The sequence below is a fragment of the Nicotiana attenuata genome, chromosome 2 (assembly GCF_001879085.1).
Source record: "Nicotiana attenuata strain UT chromosome 2, NIATTr2, whole genome shotgun sequence".
Lineage (NCBI taxonomy): Eukaryota > Viridiplantae > Streptophyta > Magnoliopsida > Solanales > Solanaceae > Nicotiana > Nicotiana attenuata.
In genome coordinates, this window is record NC_031990.1 from 40,195,973 (window position 1) to 40,218,598 (window position 22,626).

General features: G+C 38.9%; 1 protein-coding gene across 1 annotated transcript; it reads left to right on the plus strand.

Moving 5' to 3' along the window:
• LOC109207732 (phospholipase A1-II 1-like) lies at positions 16,284-18,395 on the plus strand. The gene is made up of 2 exons (XM_019370716.1): positions 16,284-16,969; positions 17,596-18,395. The coding sequence occupies exons 1-2, from the start codon at positions 16,379-16,381 to the stop codon at positions 18,214-18,216; spliced, it is 1,212 nt and encodes a 403-aa protein (XP_019226261.1). The 5' UTR covers positions 16,284-16,378; the 3' UTR covers positions 18,217-18,395.

Genomic DNA, 22,626 nt, shown 5'->3' on the forward strand with positions numbered 1-22,626 from the left:
TGCGAAGCCTCTACTTGTCTCCTATCCCCTTGGTTGTTCGATTATGTGGTTTTTGTTGAATAGCCTCAAAAAGATCTGGTCCAGATCTCATTCAAAGCCTTTCAAGGGTTCGTCCATGGTTTGTGAGTGATTTCTATTGAAGTTCCATGGTTCAAATCTCTAGTTCAAAACCAGGTTCTCTTTACCCCTCCCCTTTCTCCTCGAAACCCTAATCTTTGGCCATGAACCCGTCCCGATCTTTGTAGATCTGGAAGGATTCTGAGTTTGTCAACAACTTTTCTTTAAAATCTCTTGTTTCTTTACTGTTAACCGATTTTAGCACTATGTTTTGGGTTCTTTGTTTGAATCTCTGCATGTTTGAAATGTTTTTTAAGTTTCTATGATTTTTCTTTAAGTTTCTCTTATTCCTCTACTACTGACTGATTCAAAACACTACCATACTTCAGGGTTTTGACTTCTATGACTAGGGTTTCCCGAAATTTTCTTTCTCCAAAACGTTCGATAATTTTGAGTGTTTAATCTCCTGTTTCTTGTGTGCTTTTAGCCGATTTCATGAGGTTTGCTTCAACCCTAACTTGTTTATGCAAAAAGCCCAAATTTTTCGACATTATTGTTTGGATTCTGAGTTTGCCTAGGTTACTTGTGTATTGACTTTGCCCTATGCTTTGGTTTCTGTGGCTCTTCCTCCTAATGTGCCTCTATTGATGCTTTTGGTTCGACTTTTCTACTGACTATGTTAATTTTTGCCTATTCATGGTAAACCTATATTTTTCTCCTTAAATCAGTGATTAATACGGGTTCTTGATTTATCAATTCATTTTGTTAAGACCTATGTTCTAATTCCTAACTATTCCCTTTATTTACAATCTTGATTAGCTTTCTTACCTTATTCAATTAACTGTGATATTCACCGATTCTTTACTGATCATTTCCTTAATTAAACCTCTGTCTATTTACCCCTAATTGCTCGTCTGATTTTTTTCCTTAAATATATTCTGCCTTTACCGTTGGTTAATTACCCTTATTGAGGGAAAATTTTACTAATTGATGTATAATTGATTATGTGGCTTCCTTAATTGTAGAAGGATTGATTCCCTTTACCTTATTTTCCTTGCTCTCAACAGCTATATATATTCTCCTTTACTCCTCACTTCTGGACACGCACAGTAGTTCATCTACACTCTCATACTCTCAAAAGGCTCTCTATTCCCTTCTATTACTTGTAATTCTTACTAATCCAGCCGGCTGTAAGCCAAGGCTGTCTATTTGCACCATCTCTGCTCTATACTTTGTGTTCTCTCCTTAACTGGTATGTCTTGATTCAATCCCCATTCCAAAAACTATGTGTTTGTCTTTGTCACTGCAGTTCATTAGGTGTGATCTACAATTCTATTTGCTATTCTATTCAATGAGCAATTAGCATGCCTAGATTACTGTATCACTCAGCATGTTTAAGTTTACTCTGTTAAAAGCTATAGCTATTATACTGTTTAGCATGCCAATCCTGTTCTAGATCATTTCTTCACTAGTATGTCCAAGCTGCATCGTGTGTTTATTGTCTCAAAGCATAACTAAATTCTGCTTGTTCTGTATATGATTAGTATCTCTAAAGCCTTGAATGCTTCATGAAGTGTTTATCTAGTTTGTTCATCTAAGTCTAAATTGCTCTGCTTCACTAATGAGAACCTATTTGTGTCTAAAACCTGTGTGTTCTCAACATGACTTTGTTACTAACTTGTCAATTCCATAACTTCTTGAGGTTTGCCATCACTAAGGTGCATTTTGAGTGTACCCTACCCCTTTCTCCTTGTGTGAAATCTGTGCTGAAATTTTGTGCTCTGTGACTTGCTCTCTGAAAAAAATGTTCTTCATGTTTTCTTAAACTGTTTTCCACCCTAACTATGTATTGGTTTCAAAAAAAATCCTTTTCATTCCTAAGGCCCTCTTGTTGCTGCTTATCAAACTCGTTCAAATCATTATGCACTCTCACATTACTCTTAGATTACTAAGTTCTGCCCCTCTGATATGTGTACTGCTTTCAGACCCTTGAGGTCTTTCTGAACTCTGGCATATTAGGGCTGGCACTTCCACACTGCACATAATCAGTCTTTGTTTGAGGAAGGTCTGGGTGTGAGCACTGCCCGAGATCCTTGAGATCCTTAGGAAACTCTGACACACCTAGACATGAATTGGGCTATGGAACTTTGGGCATTTGAGACCAGTAAGGGCTTGGCACGCCATGACTGTTTTGGGCCTGCTTCAGGCTCCCTATAGCTTAGTTTCTATTTTATTTATGTAATTTATATTCAGTTCTTGGTCTATAATAATTAATTGTAAACAAACATTGGGGTGATTAGTGAAAAAGGGTGGGTAGTCATATATTGTGGGTAAATTGGGTAGATACCATGCCTATAGGGTCCATGTTGATTCAAATGTGTTTATTAGATAACATGCCTATAGGATCAGTTTGTTTCAAATAAATTCTGCTCACATTGTAGTTTTGAGCGGGTTAACCCATGTTCTATCTCGTAGTCACCTAAGCGGCAGAGTCAGTAAACTTAAACTTCCGTGCTTGGTGGAGAAGAAGCGAACAATAGTACGCTCGCTTGCTGTCTTGTTCTCTGTCGCGAACTGGGATCGCTTATTTCCACACAATTAAAAGCCATGCTTATAGGATCTAAATCAGCTTTAATAGAAATCATGCCTATAGGGATCTCGTTTTGGTTAAATAAATTTTGTTTGCTTCATGTTTAATTAGAAATCATGCCTATAGGACTTAATACTAGTTTAGTTTGAAAAACAGTTTAATTCATGCTTGTTTATTCTGAATCGATTTATTTAACTACTCCGTCCGCTTTTTTTAATAAGTTTTCAAACGCTGCCTTAATTAATATTTCTGGAAAGCATTCTTATAGGATCTCAAGTTGTTCGTTTAACAATCGTTTACCGTTTTACTGCATTCCCAATCAATAAAGATATCATGCTCATAGGATTTCACTATTACGCGCCTAGCCAAGCCTATAGGGCGATTAAAATCCTGCAATTATAAAACTGCGCTTCATTATTTGAGACTACTCACATTCAACAGGTCTAAAATCAGTAGGCAAGTTGAATAGGTCTTTGACACTTTGGTCCTAATTCAATACTGTATACTCTCTGCTCACCTAATTATCATGTTCTAAGGTTTCTCTCTTAAATGCCTGAAACAGTTGTTTGAGACGTGCACTTATTTGTTCTGCTTGTGGAGGTAAAACGTGAGCCTTTAGTTGTTCCCCCCTTTAAATGCAGTCCTAATTGTTTTGGTTGATGCTTAGACTTTTCTCCTTTAAACACCTTAGGATGGTCTAGAACTACCTAAATTAGAGGTCCTAAATACCTCCAAGATCACGAGGAAGGGTCGGGTAGTGCACGCATAGGATATCTTTCAAGGTTGCTAGAACGCTTTAGGCTATGACCAAGGGGAGGGGATTGGGTAGTAAGGATATGATGACTACGCGCTAATGTCACGTGTAGCCCCTCATTGAGGTGTGATTACCGGGCATTGTGTGGGTATGATCCTATAGGCTAACCAACCTAGGACCCCCTTTCCCCAACTCCCGTTGTTTAAATGAATTTACTTTTCTTTATATATATGCAACTTGTTCAAACCTTTTCCCTTGTTTCATTACTTGAATCATACATGTGCTTAGAATGTCAAAACATGCCTTTACTTGCAAGTACGTGTTAAAATTGTTTACTTGTTCAAATGACTGATTCATATAAGTTCGATCGGGACCCACCATTGTGGACCGCGAGGGGTGCCTAACACCTTCCCCTCAAGGTTATTTCGAGCCCTTACCCTAAATCTCTGGTGATGCAAACTAATCCATGAGTTAATTGCTCAAGGTTCCCTAACGCACCATAATCCGTTAGGTGGCGACTCTTCAAATACCCAATTCCCAAAAGGAAAAGAGTTGTTCCCCCATGAATGTGGAAAACCGGACGTTCTCCGCGAGGAGGAAAAAAGGGGGCGCGACAGCAGACCTTGTTCGTTTATCCAGAGTAGATAGTTCAGCAGACTTGGATACAGATGAAGACTTCTTTGAGGAATTCTTGACTTTCTTAGGCTTAGGGGTCTGAACCTCCACCTCCACATGTTCACCTTGATGGACCGGGTCCATCTCATCCACATTAATAGCCTCAACAGGCTCTGCCACCTTTGCTTTCCCTTTGTCTAGTATTTTTTTCTTACTTTCTTCCATAGCTTTCTGCAGCTCCTCCTCACTTTGCTTCAACTTACTCCTTGTAGCCCTTCCTTTTGGTAAAGGAATATCAGTAGTGGCAGAAGGAGCAGCCTTCCTTTTCCTGTTGGTTCTTGCAGTTCCAGGAGTCTTTGGTGTTGGAATTCTCCTTTTCTTAGGGTTATAGCTGGCACCAACCTTCTTCAGAAGATCTGCTAGGGTTTCCTCAATAGATGAACCAGGTTCATCTGTATGCACACTAAGATTTACTAGCCCTTCAGCAGCTTCCTCTAAACTACTTTCCCTTGTTTTCTTGCTACCTTCTTCCACCTTTTCTGGCTTAGTCCCACAGATAGCCATTTTAACCGTTTCAGAGGTGGGTGAAGAATCAGCCACTTCTTTCCCTTTTCCCCTTTCATCACTACGAACACCCTCACTCTCAGTTTCTTTTCCTCTTTTATTTTTACCTCCTCTCCTTCTTGACTCAGTCGTTTCCACATCCACAACAGACCAACCAAAACAAAACGATTCTCCAAATTTTCAGCTAGATCAGAAATTACCTCGGTATGGGGATTTTGAACAGATGTTGCCTGCTTAGAATCAGAAGACCCATTTCCTTCCCCCTCACTCGCAGACTTGAAAGAATACATCAGAATTTTAGGAATCTTGGGCTTAACCAGCCTTTAATTGTGCGTTTAATTTCCTTGAAAGCGCACCTGTAGCCACAGTTTTGCGAGAAAGCATCTTTACTCGCCTTCTCCTAGGTTGAGGGGTTGTGCTGAGTTGAGGAGTAGTGGAGGAATCGGAGTGAATAGGTGGAGGAGGTGTGTCTGGTTGTCTTGGGGGTTTGTCATTCTCTTAAAAATGGAAGGTTTGAAACTTGGAAGAGAAAAGAAGAGAAGACAGAGAATTTGTGATGTTTTTTTAAAATTATGGGAGTGGCAGTGATGATGATGATGGATTTTAAAGGGAGAGGGTAATTAATATACAACGGCAACTTTTAGTACTCAAATAGAAGTCTAATGGCCTTGAAATTGCAGGTTGAAAGGGCGATTAAGCTTCCCTAGAATCTAGGCATTTTAATACGGTGAGGGGTCTAGTTGAAACGGAACTGGTTCAAACCTTAAAGGATATGATTTTTGAAGTTTTTGAACATTGGTAGGACTCTGCTCATGAGTTAAATATTAATATTTCTAATTGTCCAGAGTGTAGAATACATACCTCGTTATTCACATGAACCAGTACTGATGAACCAGGTCTTCACTAAGAATCCTCTTGATCATGCCTCAATTTGCCAAAATAGAGAAAAAAAAGTTTGTTAGAGATCAGTGAGTCATATTAACACATGGCATAGGAGTAAACTGTTACAGTATGAGACTAAGCAAAGATTAATCTAGATATTCACACAAGTTCCAGATTTCCTAACCCAAAAAAAAAATTTTGTTTTTTTTTCATTGTGCATTCTGAACTTGCTCCATTAGGTGATCTTAATCATCCCTAGTTCTAACCTGTTCCTTTCAAAGCTTTCTCAACTTAGTGCTTTTGTAAAGATGTCAGCAATCTGCTTATCAGTAGCACAAAATTCTATAGTGATCAGTCCTTTCTCATCGTTGTCCCTTAGGAAATGATGTCTAACATCTATGTGCTTAGTTCTCTTATGATGAATCGGGTTCTTTGTCATACTAATAGAACTAGTGTTATCACAAAAATAGGGATGCAACCAACATCAATACCAAAATCCATTAACTGCTGTTTGATCCATAGCAATTGAGCACAACAAGAAGCAGCAGCAACATACTCAGCTTCAGCAGTAGATAAGGCCACTGAGTTTTGCTTTTTAGTAGCCCATGACACAAGACATGAACCAAGAAAGTGTGTCATACCTGAGGTGCTCTTCCTGTCCACGAGTAAACCTGCATAGTCAGCGTCAGCATATCCCACTAGGTTAAAGTTACTACCTTTTGGATACCAATGGCAAAGGTCAGCAGCGCCTTTCAAGTATCTCAATATTCTCTTTACAGCGGTCAAGTGGGATTCCTTTGGATTTCCTTGAAATCGAGCACAAAGCCCTACACTGAAAACAATGTTAGGTCTTCTAGCAGTAAGATACAAAAGTGAACCAATCATACCCCTATACAACTTCTGATCAACAGATGAACCAGGTTCATCTATGTCCAATTTTGTAGCTGTTGCAATATGAGTGTCTATTTCCTTTGATTCGTCCATTTTAAACTTCTTGAGCAACTCTTTTACATATTCTGCTGGTGGATCATGGTTCCATTTGAGTTTTGTTTAATTTGTAAGCCTAAAAAGAAATTAAGCTCACCCATCATACTCATTTCAAATTCACTCCCCATTAGTTTAGCAAATTCCTTACTTAGGTTTTAGTGGTTGCCCCAAAAATTATGTCATCAACATATATTTGTACTACTAGAAGATCTTTACCTTTTCCCCTCAAGAATAGAGTGTTATCAATTTTACCTCTCTTGTAGCCATGTTCAAGCAGAAATTTTGATAGTCGTTCATACCATGCTCCTAGGAGCCTGTCTTGAGTCCTATAGAGTGCCTNCTAGGTTGAAGAATCTGTTCTTGGAGGACGAAGACATGGACTGCAGTGCAATAATTGAGGAGGAGGAGGAAGAAGGCCTCACTATTCAGAATGTGGAGAAGGGAGCTGTTCTTAGGAACTGGACCACCACACCATCCCAGGCCCACCGAGTCCCTGGGTAGCCTGGCAGATTTTATTTGTATAGCCATTCTAGGCATTTAAGATTTTCAGTAACTTTGTTTTAAAGACTTATTTGTTTCAAAATAAATGCTCGATTCATCGAGCCGTACTTGTCTGGATGTTTTTCAGTTTTAATCAAATGCATTGCTCTTTATTATTCATTATTATTTTCTACACTTTTCTTTCTACAACGTTATTATTGCTTTTCCTGATGAACCGGTGACTATGACATGTAATGAGGCATCGCAACGTGAGGATAGTGATTCGGATGAAGAAGACGAGATACCTGAGAAAGTTGTCAGGGAGGTTGAAAACTTTGATAATAAGCTTAAGTCCAACCTGGACGAAACCGAAGCAGTAAACTTTGGGGACGCTGAGACCGTCAAGAAAACTCGCATCAGCATTCACTTATCACCAATAGAGAAGGAAGAGTACATCGGCTTCTTAAAAGAGTATGAGGACATTTTCGCATGGTCATATGATGACATGACCGGTTTGAGCACATCCATAGTGGCTCACATGTTACCTACCGATCTAACGTGTCCGCCAGTGAAGCAGAAACTCAAAAAATTCAAACTAGATATGAGCCTGAAAATCAAGGAGGAGGTTACTAAGCAGATTAAAGCCAAAGTTCCCAGGGTGGTTGAGTACCCAACCTGGTTAGCCAACGTTGTGCCAGTTCCGAAGAAAGATGGGAAAGTCAGAGTATGTGTTGACTATCGGGATTAAACAGAGCAAGTCCCAAGGACGACTTTCCACTGCCAAACATACACATCCTGATCGATAATTGCGCCAAGTATGAACTCCAATCCTTTGTAGATTGCTTCACGGGTTATCACCAGATCTGGATGGATGAAGAAGATGCAGAGAAAACAGCTTTCATTACACCATGGGGGGTTATACTGCTACAAGATGATGCCATTTGGTCTAAAGAATGCTGGGGATACCTACATGAGAGCCATGACAACCATCTTCCATGATATGATACACAAAGAAATAGAGGTATATGTGGATGATGTTATTATCAAATCCAAGAGGGTTGCAGATCACATAGCAGACGAGAAAGTTCTTTGACAGGCTGAGGAGATACAACTTGAAACTGAACCCCGCAAAGTGTGCAATCGGGGTTCCCGCAGGAAAGTTATTAGGATCCATTGTCAGTCGTCGAGGGACCGAGCTAGATCCGTCTAAAGTCAAGGCTATTCAGGAATTACCGCCGCCTAGGAGCAAAAAGGACGTGATGAGCTTCCTAGGGCGTCTCAATTATATCAGTCGCTTCATAGCACAGTCCACAATCATATGTGAACCCATCTTTAAGATGTTGAGAATGATGCCGAGACAAGCTGGACCGAGGGTTGTCAAAAAGCTTTTGACAAGATCAAGGAGTACCTATCCACACCACCAGTTCTGGTCCCGCCAGAACTAGGACGACCTTTGCTACTCTATCTATCTGTATTGGATGGAGCCTTCGGATGTGTTCTGAGACAACATGACGAGACAGGGAGAAAGGAACAAGCCATATATTACTTGAGCAAGAAGTTCACACCTTACGAAGCATTGTACTCTCTGTTGGAACGCACGTGCTGTGCTTTGACCTGGATGGCCCAGAAGTTGAGGCATTACTTCTGTGCCTATACCACATACCTCATATCCAGGATGGACCTTTTGAAGCATATATTTCAGAAACCCATGCCAACTGGGAAGTTGGCCAAGTGGCAGATACTGTTGAGTGAGTTCGATATCGTCTACGTAACTCTAAAGGCGGTAAAAGGACAAGCATTGGCAGATCATCTTGCTGAGAATCCGGTGGGAGGAGAATACGAACCCTTGAAAACGTATTTTCCTAATGAAGAGGGGTCATTCGTAGGAGAAGACATTACTGAAGCATACGACAGTTGGAGGATGTTCTTTGATGGAGCTGCAAATTTCAAAGGGGTAGGCATTGGAGCGGTTTTGGTATCAGAAACAGGTCAGCATTATCCGGTATCTGCTAAACTCAGATTTCCTTGCACCAACAACATGGCAGAGTATGAGGCCTGCATACTAGGACTTAACATGGCAGTCGACATGAATATTCAGGAGCTGCTGGTAATTGGTGATTCAGATTTGCTTGTGCACCAGGTACAAGGAGAGTGGGCCACCAAAAATTCCAAGATATTGCCATATATGCACCATGTGCAAGAATTGAGAAAGAGGTTCACGAAGATAGAATTCCGACATGTGCCCAGAATTCAGAATGAGTTTGCCGATGCATTGGCCACTTTGTCATCCATGATACAACATCCAGATAAGAACTTCATTGATCCTATCCTAGTAAGAATTCATAATCAGCCGGCATATTGTGCTCATGTTGAGGAAGAAACAGATGGAAAACCTTGGTCCCACGACATCAAGGAGTATTTGGCGAAAGGAGAATATCCGGAGCATGCAAACCACACTCAGAAGCGCACACTTCGGAGATTGTCCAATCACTTCTTCCACAGAGGAGGAAATTTGTACAGAAGAAATCCTGATTTAGGATTGCTAAGATGTGCCGACGCAAAAGAAGCTTCTAAACTACTTGAGGAGATATATGCCGGGACCTGTGGCCCGCATATGAATGGTTTTGTCTTGGCCAAGAAGATACTCAGGGCCGGTTACTTTTGGATGACCATGGAGACCGACTGCGTCCAGTATGTCCGCAAATGCTATCAATGTCAAGTGCATGCTGATATGATAAAGGTGCCACCGAATGAACTCAATGCGACAAGCTCACCTTGGCCATTCGCCGCCTGGGGAATGGATGTCATCGGTCCTATCGAGCCTATTGCTTTAAACGGGCACAGGTTTATTCTAGTGGCCATTGATTACTTCACAAAATGGGTAGAGTCTGCATCTTACAAAGCTGTGACCAAGAAAGTCATCGCAGATTTTGTCAAAGATCGCATTGTTTGCCGATTCAGAGTTCCCGAGTCCATTATTACTGATAATGCCGCTAATCTCAACAGTGATCTAATGAAGGCCATGTGTGGAACTTTCAAAATCAAGCACAAGAATTCCACAGCCTATATACCTCACATGAACGGAGCCGTAGAAGCCGTTAACAAAAACATCAAGAAGATACTAAGGAAGATGGTAGAAAACCACAAACAATGGCATGAGAGGCCACCTTTTGCTCTGTTGGGATACCGCACCACAGTTTGCATATCAACCGGGGCAACTCCCTACATGTTGGTTTACGGTACCGAAGCTGTCATCCCAGCCGAGGTAGAGATTCCTTCTTTAAGAATCATACAGGAAGCTGAACTCAGCGATGCAGAATGGATTAGGCGTCGCTACGAGCAATTGGCCCTTATAGATGGAAAAAGGATGAACGCCGTATGTCACGGACAACTTTATCAGAATAGAATGTCTAGAGCTTTCAACAAAAGGGTCAAACCAAGGCAATTTGAACTAGGACAGCTGGTGCTGAAAAAGATATTCCCACATCAAGAAGAAGCCAAAGGGAAATTCTCTCCCAACTAGCAAGGTCCTTATATGGTTCACAGGGTGTTAACAGGAGGAGCACTCATACTCGCAAAAATGGACGGAGAAATCTAGCCAAAACCAATCAATTCAGACACAGTCAAAGATATTATGCTTAGACTATTTTCATCTACTCATCTGATGTAATTGAACTACGCTTGACCTGATTCCCGTTTAAGAGGGGATACGTAGGCAGCCTTATGGGTTCGGTCATATCATAATAAAATTTCCAGCCAACGCTAACATATGTCAGATGATCAGAAATCGGTTAAGAAACTGGGGCAAAATTTTTTGAAGAAGGTTCAACAAGACTCGTTACTCGCAAGCGGCCAAATGATCATCTACCAAGCTGGGGCAGAATTTTGAGGAGGACCCTCAAAATTCTAACATAAGAAAGTTGCAGTGTCTCTGAAATGTGTTACAGTCACTAGTTCATCTAAATTACTTGATATTTCAATATGTTTCTAAATAACTCTATTTTTAGCAATAATTGCATATTTTCGAAAACTCTATTTCCGTAACAGTCAGGTGTTACCCAGGAAACTCGAAGGGCCTCCAAAACGGAGCAAAGCAAGGCCAGCGGGCAGAAGCACGAACCAACCTCCCCCACAAAACTTATAATTTTTCTTTGAATGCAGGTACATCTGACGTAGCAATAACGTCCGCAAATATATACACGTAACAAACTGGACCATCAGACACCGAATATATCTCCAGCTAAGACATATACTACTCTTACTTGCTACTCATTCTTTGCATGGGAATAAGCCTGTCCCACATACTCGCATGAGGCTAATCCTTGCCTCCCCATATTTGCATAAGGGTAATCCCTGCCTCCATATTTGCATGAGGCTAATCCCTGCCTCCACACCTACATAAGGCTAATCCTTGCCTCCCTATCTTGCATGAGGCTAATCCTTGCCTCCCCACTTGCATGAGGCTAATCCTTGCCTCCATACCTGCATGAGGCTAATCCTTCCCTCCCTACTTGCATGAGGCTAATCCTTGCCTCCCTACATGCATGAGGCTAACCCCTGCCTTCATATCTGCATGAGGCTAATCTTTGCCTCCCCACTTGCATGAGGCTAATCCCCGCCTCCCTATCTTGCATGAGGCTAATCCTTGCCTCCCCACTTGCATGAGGCTAATCCCTGCCTCCCTATCTTACATGAGGCTAATCCTTGCCTCCCCACTTGCATGAGGCTAATCCTTGCCTCCATACCTGCATGAGGCTAATCCTTACCTCCCTACTTGCATGAGGCTAATCCTTGCCTCCATAATTGCATGAGGCTAGTCCTTGCCTCCCCATATTTGCATAAGGCTAATCCTTGCCTCCCCATATTTGCATAAGGCTAATCCTTGCCTCCCTACCTGCATGAGGCTAATCCCTGCTTCCATATATGCATGAGGCAAATCCTTGCCTCCATAATTGCATGAGGCTAATCCTTTCCTCCCTACCTGCATAAGGCTAATCCTTGCCTCCCCATATTTGCATGAGGCTAATCCCTGCCTCCATACCCGCATGAGGCTAATCCTTACCTCCCCATATTTGTATGAGGCCAATCCCTGCCTCCATATTTGCATGAGGCTAATCCCCGGCTCCACAACTGCATAAGGCTAATCCTTGCCTCCCTACTTGCATGAGGCTAATCCTTGCCTCCATACCTGCATGAGGCTTATCCTTGCCTCCATATTTGCATGGGACTAAGCATTGTCCCTCCTTGCATAAATATTGCTCTATTCCGGCACTATCTTTTTGCTTTGCAACCTGGCTAAGCTCAGCCCTTCATTTTATAAGACTAAGCCTTGTCTTGTTAACATCATATTATTGCACCTCATGGGCTGAAATATTGCCAATCTATCCAAAGGCGTCGTAGTCTAAAAAGCATCATCCTCATAGCCGGAAGACACCATGCCATGGCCCGAGGACCTTTCAAATTTGCATATCATTATTCAAAGGCGTCATGGTTCGGAGGCACCATCTTCATGGCCCGAGAACATCATCTCATGGCCTATGAATCCCGCACTAAACAATTCATTGCCCAGGACATCATGGTCTGAGGACGTCATCCTTAACTGTCCAAAGACAACTTTCATGGTCCAAAGGGAATCTGCATCATGTTTAAATTTCCGCACAAATATATGTCTGTAGCATCTCTTAATCTGCAGGTGACTGATAACTGTGATTTTAACACGTTTTATGCCCATACTTGCCTATGCTTTATGTATGAATTGTCATAAAATAAACCCAGAATGCTTACAAAGTGCGCCTGATTGCAGGTTTGAGCGACAAGATAACAAAAGACAAAAATCGGCTCGAAACGGAGTGAAACCTGCTCAAGTATCAAAAATCATTGAAGTGGGGACAAGAGAACCTAGCGCGGACCGCACTGATTTGCTGCGCGGCCGCGCTAGGAGATTCAGAGAGTATACATTTCAAGGGTAACCATGCGCGGTCCGCGCTCCTATCTACGCGGTCAGCGCTTGTGTCCACGCGGTCGCGCTTCATTGTTGCGCGGTCCGCGCCCACCAGCCTGCGCGGCCGCGCTACCTTCTTGCGCGGTCCGCATCCCCAGCTTCAGAAGTGACTGATCGAAGTCCAAGACCCCTACGCGGCCGCGCTGCATTTTTGCGCGGTCCGCGCCAGCCCCGCAGGGGTATTTTTGTCCAGTTTTTCTAGCCTAGTATAAATAGAATATTTTATTATTTCTAGGAAAAGCATTAGATATCAGATAGCAGCTGCACTCGTGAGACTCAAGTTTTAGCCTATTTTGGGCATTTTTATCTTGTTTTATCGTGGATTCTTGTAGATTAACATTCTAGTTAATTAATATGTTAATTTTATCTACTACTTCTTCAATTTCTGTTGCTATTATGTCTAGCTAAACCCATTAGCTAGGGTTGTGGCTCAACCCTAGTGTGGGTAATTAATGGGTGTGTATTGTTTATGCTTGAATGATGTTGGGTGNCGCTTGAATCACACACGAACTGCTTGCAAATTTGCGTTGCTATTTTGCTCTCAAATCACGTTTAACTTCTGCTTATGTGCGTTACCTGTAAAAGAGAACAATACATATATTTATAGATTTAGTAAATAGAGATTGACTAGAATTCTGATGCTACTCTTCCTTGGTGGAAGAGTTCTAGTGATCTCAACCTCTAACTCCTTCCTTTCTTAACCCGTGTTCTCTTTGATTAAGGAATTCTCCTCCTTATCCAATATGCAACCTTTTCGATCAGGATCAGGAGATATCACTTCTGTCAAGTTGGGTTTATCTCCTTCACGTGCATCTCACATGCTTAAGTTTATCCATATTTGTGCGTTACTGGGATGGACCTGGTTCATGTCTGAGTTCCTTTGTTAGTTTTCAAAACTAACCTTTACTTGGGCCAACAAGTAATGAGGAGCAGCAAAACATACATAGATATTAAACTTTCATCGTTTAGATTTAAGGCTATAGGGCACCATAGATATTGAGAAATTATGAATAGTTGCATTTAATCAAATAATTTATTGACACTGTATAAATAACTAGAATTTATTTAATCATATAAATGTAGAAAATCAAACCTTATTTAGTGATTTTCAGATGTCAATAGGTGCCTTTCTATTGGCAACATCAAATTAACTTTTAGTTTATGCATGTTCTAAAGGGCTATGGTGACTAGGAATATAGAGGAATTAAGCGACAAGAAAAGCAATGCCATGAGCCTGCTTATGTTATAACAACTATATCGATTTAATATATTAGCTTCCTTTAGTTTCAGAAACCAAAATTGTACGTTTCATTTAATTGAGAGCCAATGTGGTCAGTCGAGTAATACATAATAGATAACATCATAACGATCCAAAAGTGATATATCTCCTATTTGATAACATTGAAAAGGTAACTAGGAAAGAAGATGAGGAGAAAATCTAAAATTAATATAAAAAAAATTAGTAAAGTTTAGAGCCGATTCACTGATTGTGTAAGCTATAAATTACTGTCGGTCTTGAATAGCAAGTCCGTTAATTAACAAAGATTGGTGCGGAACTAACATCTGTAATTTGTTACTCCCTCTGTTCACTTTTACTTGATATGTATACTAAAAATCGATTTTTATTTTTACTTGTCATTTTACACATATCAAGAGAAGAAAAATATTTTTGTTTTCCTATTATACCGACAGTATTTATTACTCATTTCCAATCATTTTCTCAAATCCAATAAAATATGCATCAATTAATATGGGTTCATGGTAAATTATACACTTCATTTATTATTTCTTAAGGGCGTGAAAAGTAAAACGCGCCAAGTAAAAGTGAACGGAGGGAGTACTATATATCAAAAGACAGAGAAAACAAAAGACAGCGATGGTAAGCCAAAAAAAAAAAAGCATAAGAATTAACTTAAATATCTGCCTATCCAAGTGCTTAAATTAAAATAATATGTATAGTCGTATATAATCATGATATAATTTATGTATGCTGATTATAAAAATAAATACTCCCTCCGGTCCAAAATAAGTGATTTTTTGGCCTTTTTCTTGTGGTCCAAAATAAGTGATTTTTCCAGATTTCAAGAATGAATTAATTATTTTTTTCCTACATTGTCCTTGGAGTAAATTGTGTTGGAATATGTATTAGGAGTGTTTATGTGAGATAGTAAAGGTTAATATGGTCAATTTCATTGCTAATTAATGCTAAAAGGTGAATTTCTTAATCTGTGTGAAAACATTCAAAAAATCACTTATTTTAGACCGGAGGGAATAGTGAATTCGACCAACTATTTATATAAAGATCCCAAAAAAAAAGTACTCACCAACTATTTGGGTAAAGATCCCACCCAGAACCTTATGAAACATGATGGGAAATTGATAAATATGGGGTTGGTATTCCCAAGGAAATGATGTGCTCCTATCTTCCTGAATAAATTTGAGTTTTCACTGGGAACTCCACTTTGGAAAAACCAATAATAAAATGTCAAACATGCAACCAAAAAAAATAAAAAAAAGTTGAACGCGTCGAGCCCATTAAGACGTGCTAATAATGCCATTGACTCTGCAATTAATTCCCATGTGCTTAAATTACTTATAAGATTTTCAAGCCTTTTGCTCTAACAACAATCTTGGAGAGCCATGTGAGCGGCAGGCTTGAACATTGATAATTATCAAGTTAATTAAAGTATTTATGTTAAATTATTAAACACGGCTTAACACAATTCAATAATATAGGAAATATAAGCATTTTATTACCGGAACGCCATAAGATTCCTTGAGTTTCATTAGTTTATTTTTTTCTTGGTCAGAAATATGATCATTTTATAACATGCACGGATCTACACTCATTTTTAATTAATCTGATCGATCTTTTTTAGGGGTCGTTTGGTAGGAGGTATTAGAAAAAATAATGCAAGCATTAACTTTATGCATTACTAATACCTTGTTTGGGTATATTTTTTCAACCAGTGCATAACTTGTATTAGTTATACTTCATACTTGGTATTATCCTATGTATAAGTAATGCATAGGACATCATGACATTAGTAATACCAAGACTATTAATGCATGCATTAATATTGTTATAGATAAAATTATCCTTAAAGTTCCTTAAAGTTAGAGATGGAGGGCATTTTTGTAAACAAATATTCTTCTTAAAAATTATGCAATGCATTATAATTTTAATACATCACACCAAACAGTAGATAAAAAATAATATCTGCATAACTAATGTTTGCATTACTAATACACCTTATTCCCCACTATTCTTATACACCCAACCAGACTAAAATATTGAAAGCACGTTCCAAGAGAAACATTAAAAAAAATGATGTCTTCACTATAAATTGGGGTTTCTAATGCGTAATATAGAAACATAAGTAGTAAGAGAAAAGAGAAGAAAATAAAGCAGGAAAAAAAAGTAAAGAGAGAGTCTGAGTGAATAAGCATGACTAGCATAGCTGCAAACTGGGAGCAACTTAGTGGCAAGGAGAATTGGAAAGGGTTATTAAACCCTCTGGATCTTAATCTTCGAAAATATATCATTCAATATGGAGAATTAGCTCAAGCTACTTATGATACCTTTATTTCAGAAAGAGCATCAAAATATGCAGGAAGTAGCAGGTACTCGAAGGAAAACCTCTTTAAGAGGGTCGGGTTGGATCCAGAACTGTATCACATAACTAAATTTTTTTACGCGACATCATCCTTTCCACTTCCCGAGGCGTTTATGATAAGATCATGGTCAAGGGAAGCATGGAGTAAGGAATCAAATTTTATGGGATTTGTAGCCGTGGCCACAGATAAGGGTAAGGCTGTATTAGGGAGGAGGGACATTGTTATTGCTTGGAGAGGAACAATTAGAACATTGGAATGGGTTAATGATCTTCAGTTTTTGCTTGTCCCAGCACCCAAAGTTTTTGGTGCTGGGAATTCTCTATTGCCTTTGCTCAAACCTTTGGTGCATCAAGGATGGAACAGTGTATATACATCAGATGATCCACGATCACCATTTAATAAGGCCAGCGCTAGAGACCAGGTACATTTCTTTTCACTTGTTAGAGGCTCATAATTTCAGTTAATTGTGTTGACTTTTGTAGTGATGCTATATGACTTCCTATTTTGGATTAATATCTTATCCACAACCTTTTTCCCTTTTCCCCCTCTTGTTTTGTACTTCCTCTGTTTTCATCACTATATATATAATATCATTAGGGGTCGTTTGGTAGGGTGTATAAGAATAGTATTGAATATGGTGTATTAGTAATGTTGGAATTAGTTATGCTGGGATTATTTCTTATCAAATGTTTGGTTTGGTGTATTAAAGGTTTTGAATGGGCAGTTTTGTCTTTATATATGCTTATCTATATATTAAAAACCATGATATTAATAGTATTGAATAAGGTATATAACAATTGTAATGGAACGGCACTACCATTGATGGTTTCTTTAGAAAATTAGATTAATAAGAGTTTTTAAGAAATAACATTCTAAAGCCAAGTGACTTTAAGATCAATAGGAGAAACTTATTTTTTTATCAAGATTTTTTTTCCCAATTCTCTTTTACCAAATATTTAGTGAAAATAATATCCCTAATCTCTATTGAAATTTCCTTCTTTTATTTTCTTCATCAAATAATCTATCTTATGCTAAATCTTCATGTAGGTCCTGGAAGAAGTGAAAAGATTGGTGGAGAAGTATAAGAATGAAAAAGTTAGCATAACAGTAACTGGCCACAGCCTAGGTGCAGCACTTGCAACCTTAAACGCAGTTGACATTGTTTACAACGGAATCAACAAAACAAGCAATGGCAAGGAAATCCCAGTGACAGCTTTTGTATTCGCAAGCCCCAACGTTGGGGATCTCAATTTCAGGGCAGCTTTTTCCAAACTGAAAAATCTTCATATTTTGAGAATTGATAATCTATTAGATATTGTTCCAAAATATCCACCCATAGGCTATATAGACGTTGGCCAGGTACTACTAATTGACACAGCCAAATCCGATTACGTGAAGTCTCCAGGAAACATACTCACTTGGCATAATTTGGAGGCGTATATGCATGGAGTTGCAGGAACTCAAGGTGTAGGAATATTACCAGGAGAAGTTTTGGGAGAGTTTAAACTAGAAGTGAATCGCGATATCGCTCTTGTTAACAAATCCATGGATGCATTGAAGGAAGAATATGGTGTGCCTGCGAACTGGTGGGTTGAAAAGAATAATGGAATGGTTCAACGGGCAGATAGATCTTGGGTTCTCATGGATCGTGAGGACTATGAACTTTGAAAGAGTTTTAATTTGTGTCCAAATATTATGTTTAATTTGTTTTCGTGTATTATTGAGCTAATTTCTCTTTTATTCTATGTCGTTGGAGGGATATGTAGTACTACTAATTTGTATTCTTATCAGCATGCATCTATTTTATCCTTTGTCTTCTCTGAATGAAGTTTGGTTCATTATTCCCACTGTTATTATGTTACTACTGTTAAGTTACTCTTATCAACCACCAAATTTCTTCCCTAAAACACTTGATCGTTTTCTCCTCTTTCTTGTCTCCTACTCTTAAAAGAACCTTAGAGAAACAGAGTACAAATGAAATCCAATTGAAGGAATCATAAATAGGTTGTTCTTTCACGGAGATACCATTTAAAGGATCTCAGTTTGGGCTTTCTCAATTTTTCTTTTTATTTTTCGTTTTTCCAAAATACAATAAATAAATAAATAACAAGAGCTTTTGTCTTAGAACGTGTGAATTTGTGTTCTAGATTACAACTAGTTTCGAACTTATATTTTTCCTGAGTTAGATAATGCATCTGTGTTGAAGGGTTTTCATTGAAAAGAATTGATATACAAAAATGAGGAAGAAAATCTTTAGGTGTCACCAAGATTGATGCTCTGAGAGATGAGTAGGAAAGTGTTAAAGAAAAGTGTGATAAACTAATAATTCTGGAAACCCCAAGTAATAATGTACCCAACAAATAATTAAAGGAATAAGAATAATGTGATAGCTTGCTAACTTGGTTTACATAAGAAGTCGGTGCGCTGTTAATAGGGTGGCAATATTACAACTGTTTGCACATACAACTGGACTCAGATAATATTTTTTAGTGAATCTATGACGATCATGTTATATAACGGTTCTAATATAAATTTCCTTGTTTATCGTCTTATCTTCCAAACAACTAGCGGCCAGAAGGGTGGCATATATATATATATGTATATATATATATATATATATATATAGGGGCGGCGGATGCACGCTCACCAAAGCGGTGTCACGCGACATCGTTTCGTCGGCAAAATTTTATTAAATTTATCTATTAGTACTGTATGGAAACGGATAAGTAGGCAAAAACGACATTGCTTGACATAAATTGTGTCTTGGTTATGTGCTTGATTTTGTTCTAGGAGGTCAAAGATTCAAACCTCAACTAACACATTTTTCTTTTGCAACTATTTGAGAGAGCCATTGTGGTTAAAAATTGTGATGAAGTGGAATTGAACTCAGGATCTTTTCCAACTTAAGAATCAACAAAACCAATGAACAAGGCTATTTCTTGTCAAAAAGTATGATAATTAAAGTTATATCCTAATTCTTTTATAAATTTTAACACAGCTTACAAAAATTCGTGCATACATCCCTGTATATGATTCATAACCTCCAAGTGGTGACCAGTAAAACAAAGCAAGGAAAAAGAGTTTTCTTTAAAAAAGAAAAAGGAGTTTTGAAGAATTTTTCTCCACACATTCATGTAATTGAATAGTATTATTCTGGATACTATTTCTTTGGAGCTAGTAGTTCCCACTTCCCAATCGCTTCTTGTGTATTTATTTGTAAATTACTATATTAAAATCGAGATCAAAATTTAAAAGCTACTCATTTAGTCATGTTTTCTCTGTCATCGCATTCCCCCTAATAAGAGAAAGAAGCATGTAAAACAACAGATGTTTCCTTGGAGATGATTAAATTAATTAAACAGGAATGAGTAGAGATTTCCCTGCAGATTAAAATTAAAATTTAGAATTCACTCTTTTCAAATATTAACGACAAAAAAAAATGGTTGGACCTGGGTGGGCATCTGAAACTCTTAAGATTTAAGTCCCAGAAGCGTCAGCTTAGAGGCCGTTTGGATGGGCTTGTTTTAAGTGACTTTTAAATCAAAAGTCATAAGTTAGAAATTTTAGTTTTTGGCTTTTAGCTTATTTTTGTCATTTTATCTTAAAAATAAGTATTTAAAAGCACTTTTTTACTTTATCCAAACACTACAAGATGACATAAAAGTTATTTTAGCTTAAAAGCACTTAAAATAAATCAATCCAAACGAGCTCTTAATTTACTTCTTCGGCCTCTTTTACGGCCTTTTCCCTTTGCATTCTCAAAAAATCAATCACCAAATCCTCCAAACAGTCAATCAACGCTATCAATCCTCCAACCAAATCATTGCAACGCCACTGCCAAAGAAGCCATCCGCCAAAATGCAAAGCAGAATGGAAGACGGCACCCTAACCAATGAAGACGAAGATCTCCTTTCACGCAGTATGCACAGACCAAAAAATTGTGACACATTTATTGAAACACAGATGAGCTATAGGGATACGGTAACCCAAAAATAAATTTTCACTGCCATGGATTTTGATTGCACACTTTAGCAATCTTACTTTAGAAGAGGAAAAAGGCAACCCATCAAATCACCCCAATTCATACCTATTACAATAGAGGATTAAACAGACTATACAAGCCTTGGAAATAGTCCCTAATCATCAAACTAGTAGGGAACGTATGGGGTACAACTTACTACGCACAAAAATCTAAAAAATCTGGAACTCATCAGAACCCATCAAACTAATTGATCTAGGTATTGATTACTACCTTATAAGGTTCTCATCCCACGACCAATACCAAAGAATCATCAATAACGGACCTTGATTTATTGGCTGACAGTACCTTAGTGTCAGGAAATGGACACCAAAATTCAACCCCAACGCAAATCACATTAACTTCTCCACAATATGAGTACAACTTCAGGAACTACCCGCGGAGTACTATGACCTTGAAATACCGAAAAATTTGGCCAAATGATTGGCGACGTTTTGAAGATTGACAGCTGCACTACGAACACGACTAGGGGACGTTATGCACACTTGTGTATTCTGGCACCCCTAGGAAAATCACTACCAAGAAATGTCATGATTGGCAATACACTTACAGGATATCCACTATGAAGACACCAACCCACTGTGCACAATATGCATATGCCTGGGACACAACCTATATCAATGTCAAAATAAAACACGACATCCACAAAGACAAAGGACAGCTCTACATCAGACACAACCAATGAACAGTGGAAGACAGTGTTTCAAACAAAAGGTACACCACTACTACTTAAAATTCAAAATATTTAGAAACAAAAAAAACTACTAAAAAAGAAAAAAAAAAGAAGAAATAGAAAAAAGAACAAAGAAAACGAAGACAAAAAGGAATGGAAAAATTAAGACAAAATTCATGTCAAAAAAGGAAGGAAAATTAAAAGAAAAAGACATAGAAAAAGACACAACCATAATCACATCTACTAACCCAACTTGTAGGCTCACCTCAAACTTGGGGACAAAGAAAGCAACAGTTTCTCACACTTCTACCACATCTGAAGGATCAACTAGTTATGCACAATAAAATCAATTCTCCCTCCTAAGTCAACTAGATTTAGAAAATAAACTTTCAAAACAGAAAAAATGCAAACCTGACACTACAATCCCATCACCAACGACATCACCTAGCGTACTTCTTCAATAACAAAAAGTTCATCCATTTCTATTTTCAGCCATAGCAACTAAATGCCCACTGCCTGTACCACAAACCAAAAAAACCCTTTAACAACAAATAACACTACTGAGCCCACAAAAACACTGACGACAACACCTCAAAATAGAAACAAAAAAGGAGCACACACAGGTTCTCAAGAAGATGAACTGATTACCAGATGCGGGAAAAACAACACACAGTACAAAAAATAACGATAATATAAGAAACACTCCTCCTAAGAAGCCTTCACCACATGAAATCATTTCCACTTATGAAACTTATTCCTTCCCTACTACCCACCCTACCCCTGCCATTGTCAAACTTAATTAAATTCATTACTCCACCCATCACTCCCCAACCCTCACTTCAACCCTACTAACTACAAGCCCAATCAACCCCCCACCATTCAGTCACCCTCATTCCCATTCTCCCTCTAACTCAAAATGTATCGCCATTTCCTCCACCGCCCCAACTACCCCAACCACCAAAGCTACCACTACCCACGCCACAACAGAGAGAACTACTAGCACCCTTCATGCCATCACAGCCACACATAAACAACAAACTACTTCGTCCAAACAACAGTCATTCTAGGGGTGCCAGTTCGCATAGTTCCACAAATTCCAGTCGTGCACCAGCCACCACCAACTCCATGGTTGGATGTAGTGGGGCTACAACAGTATGCCCAGTTCTTCTTGGAGAATACATAGGACCTCATCATGCAACTACAGGACTGGGGGCCATACCCAGAAGTACGAATGGGAACCATGCAGAACTTGGAAATAGCAGCGATGGAGATGGTCAATCACCTAACAACAACCACTCAACAGCCACCACAAATTCAAGGGCTCTACTAGCAGCCATAGCCAAGAGTGCAGGTACAAAATAACCGA

What these genes read in the sequence shown, in the direction of transcription:
- LOC109207732 (XM_019370716.1), top strand. Translation starts at nt 16,379, where the DNA reads ATGACTAGCATAGCTGCAAACTGGGAGCAACTTAGTGGCAAGGAGAAT. An exon ending in AGGCCAGCGCTAGAGACCAG is followed by an intron (nt 16,970 to 17,595) that starts GTACATTTCTTT and finishes ATCTTCATGTAG; the next exon opens with GTCCTGGAAGAAGTGAAAAG.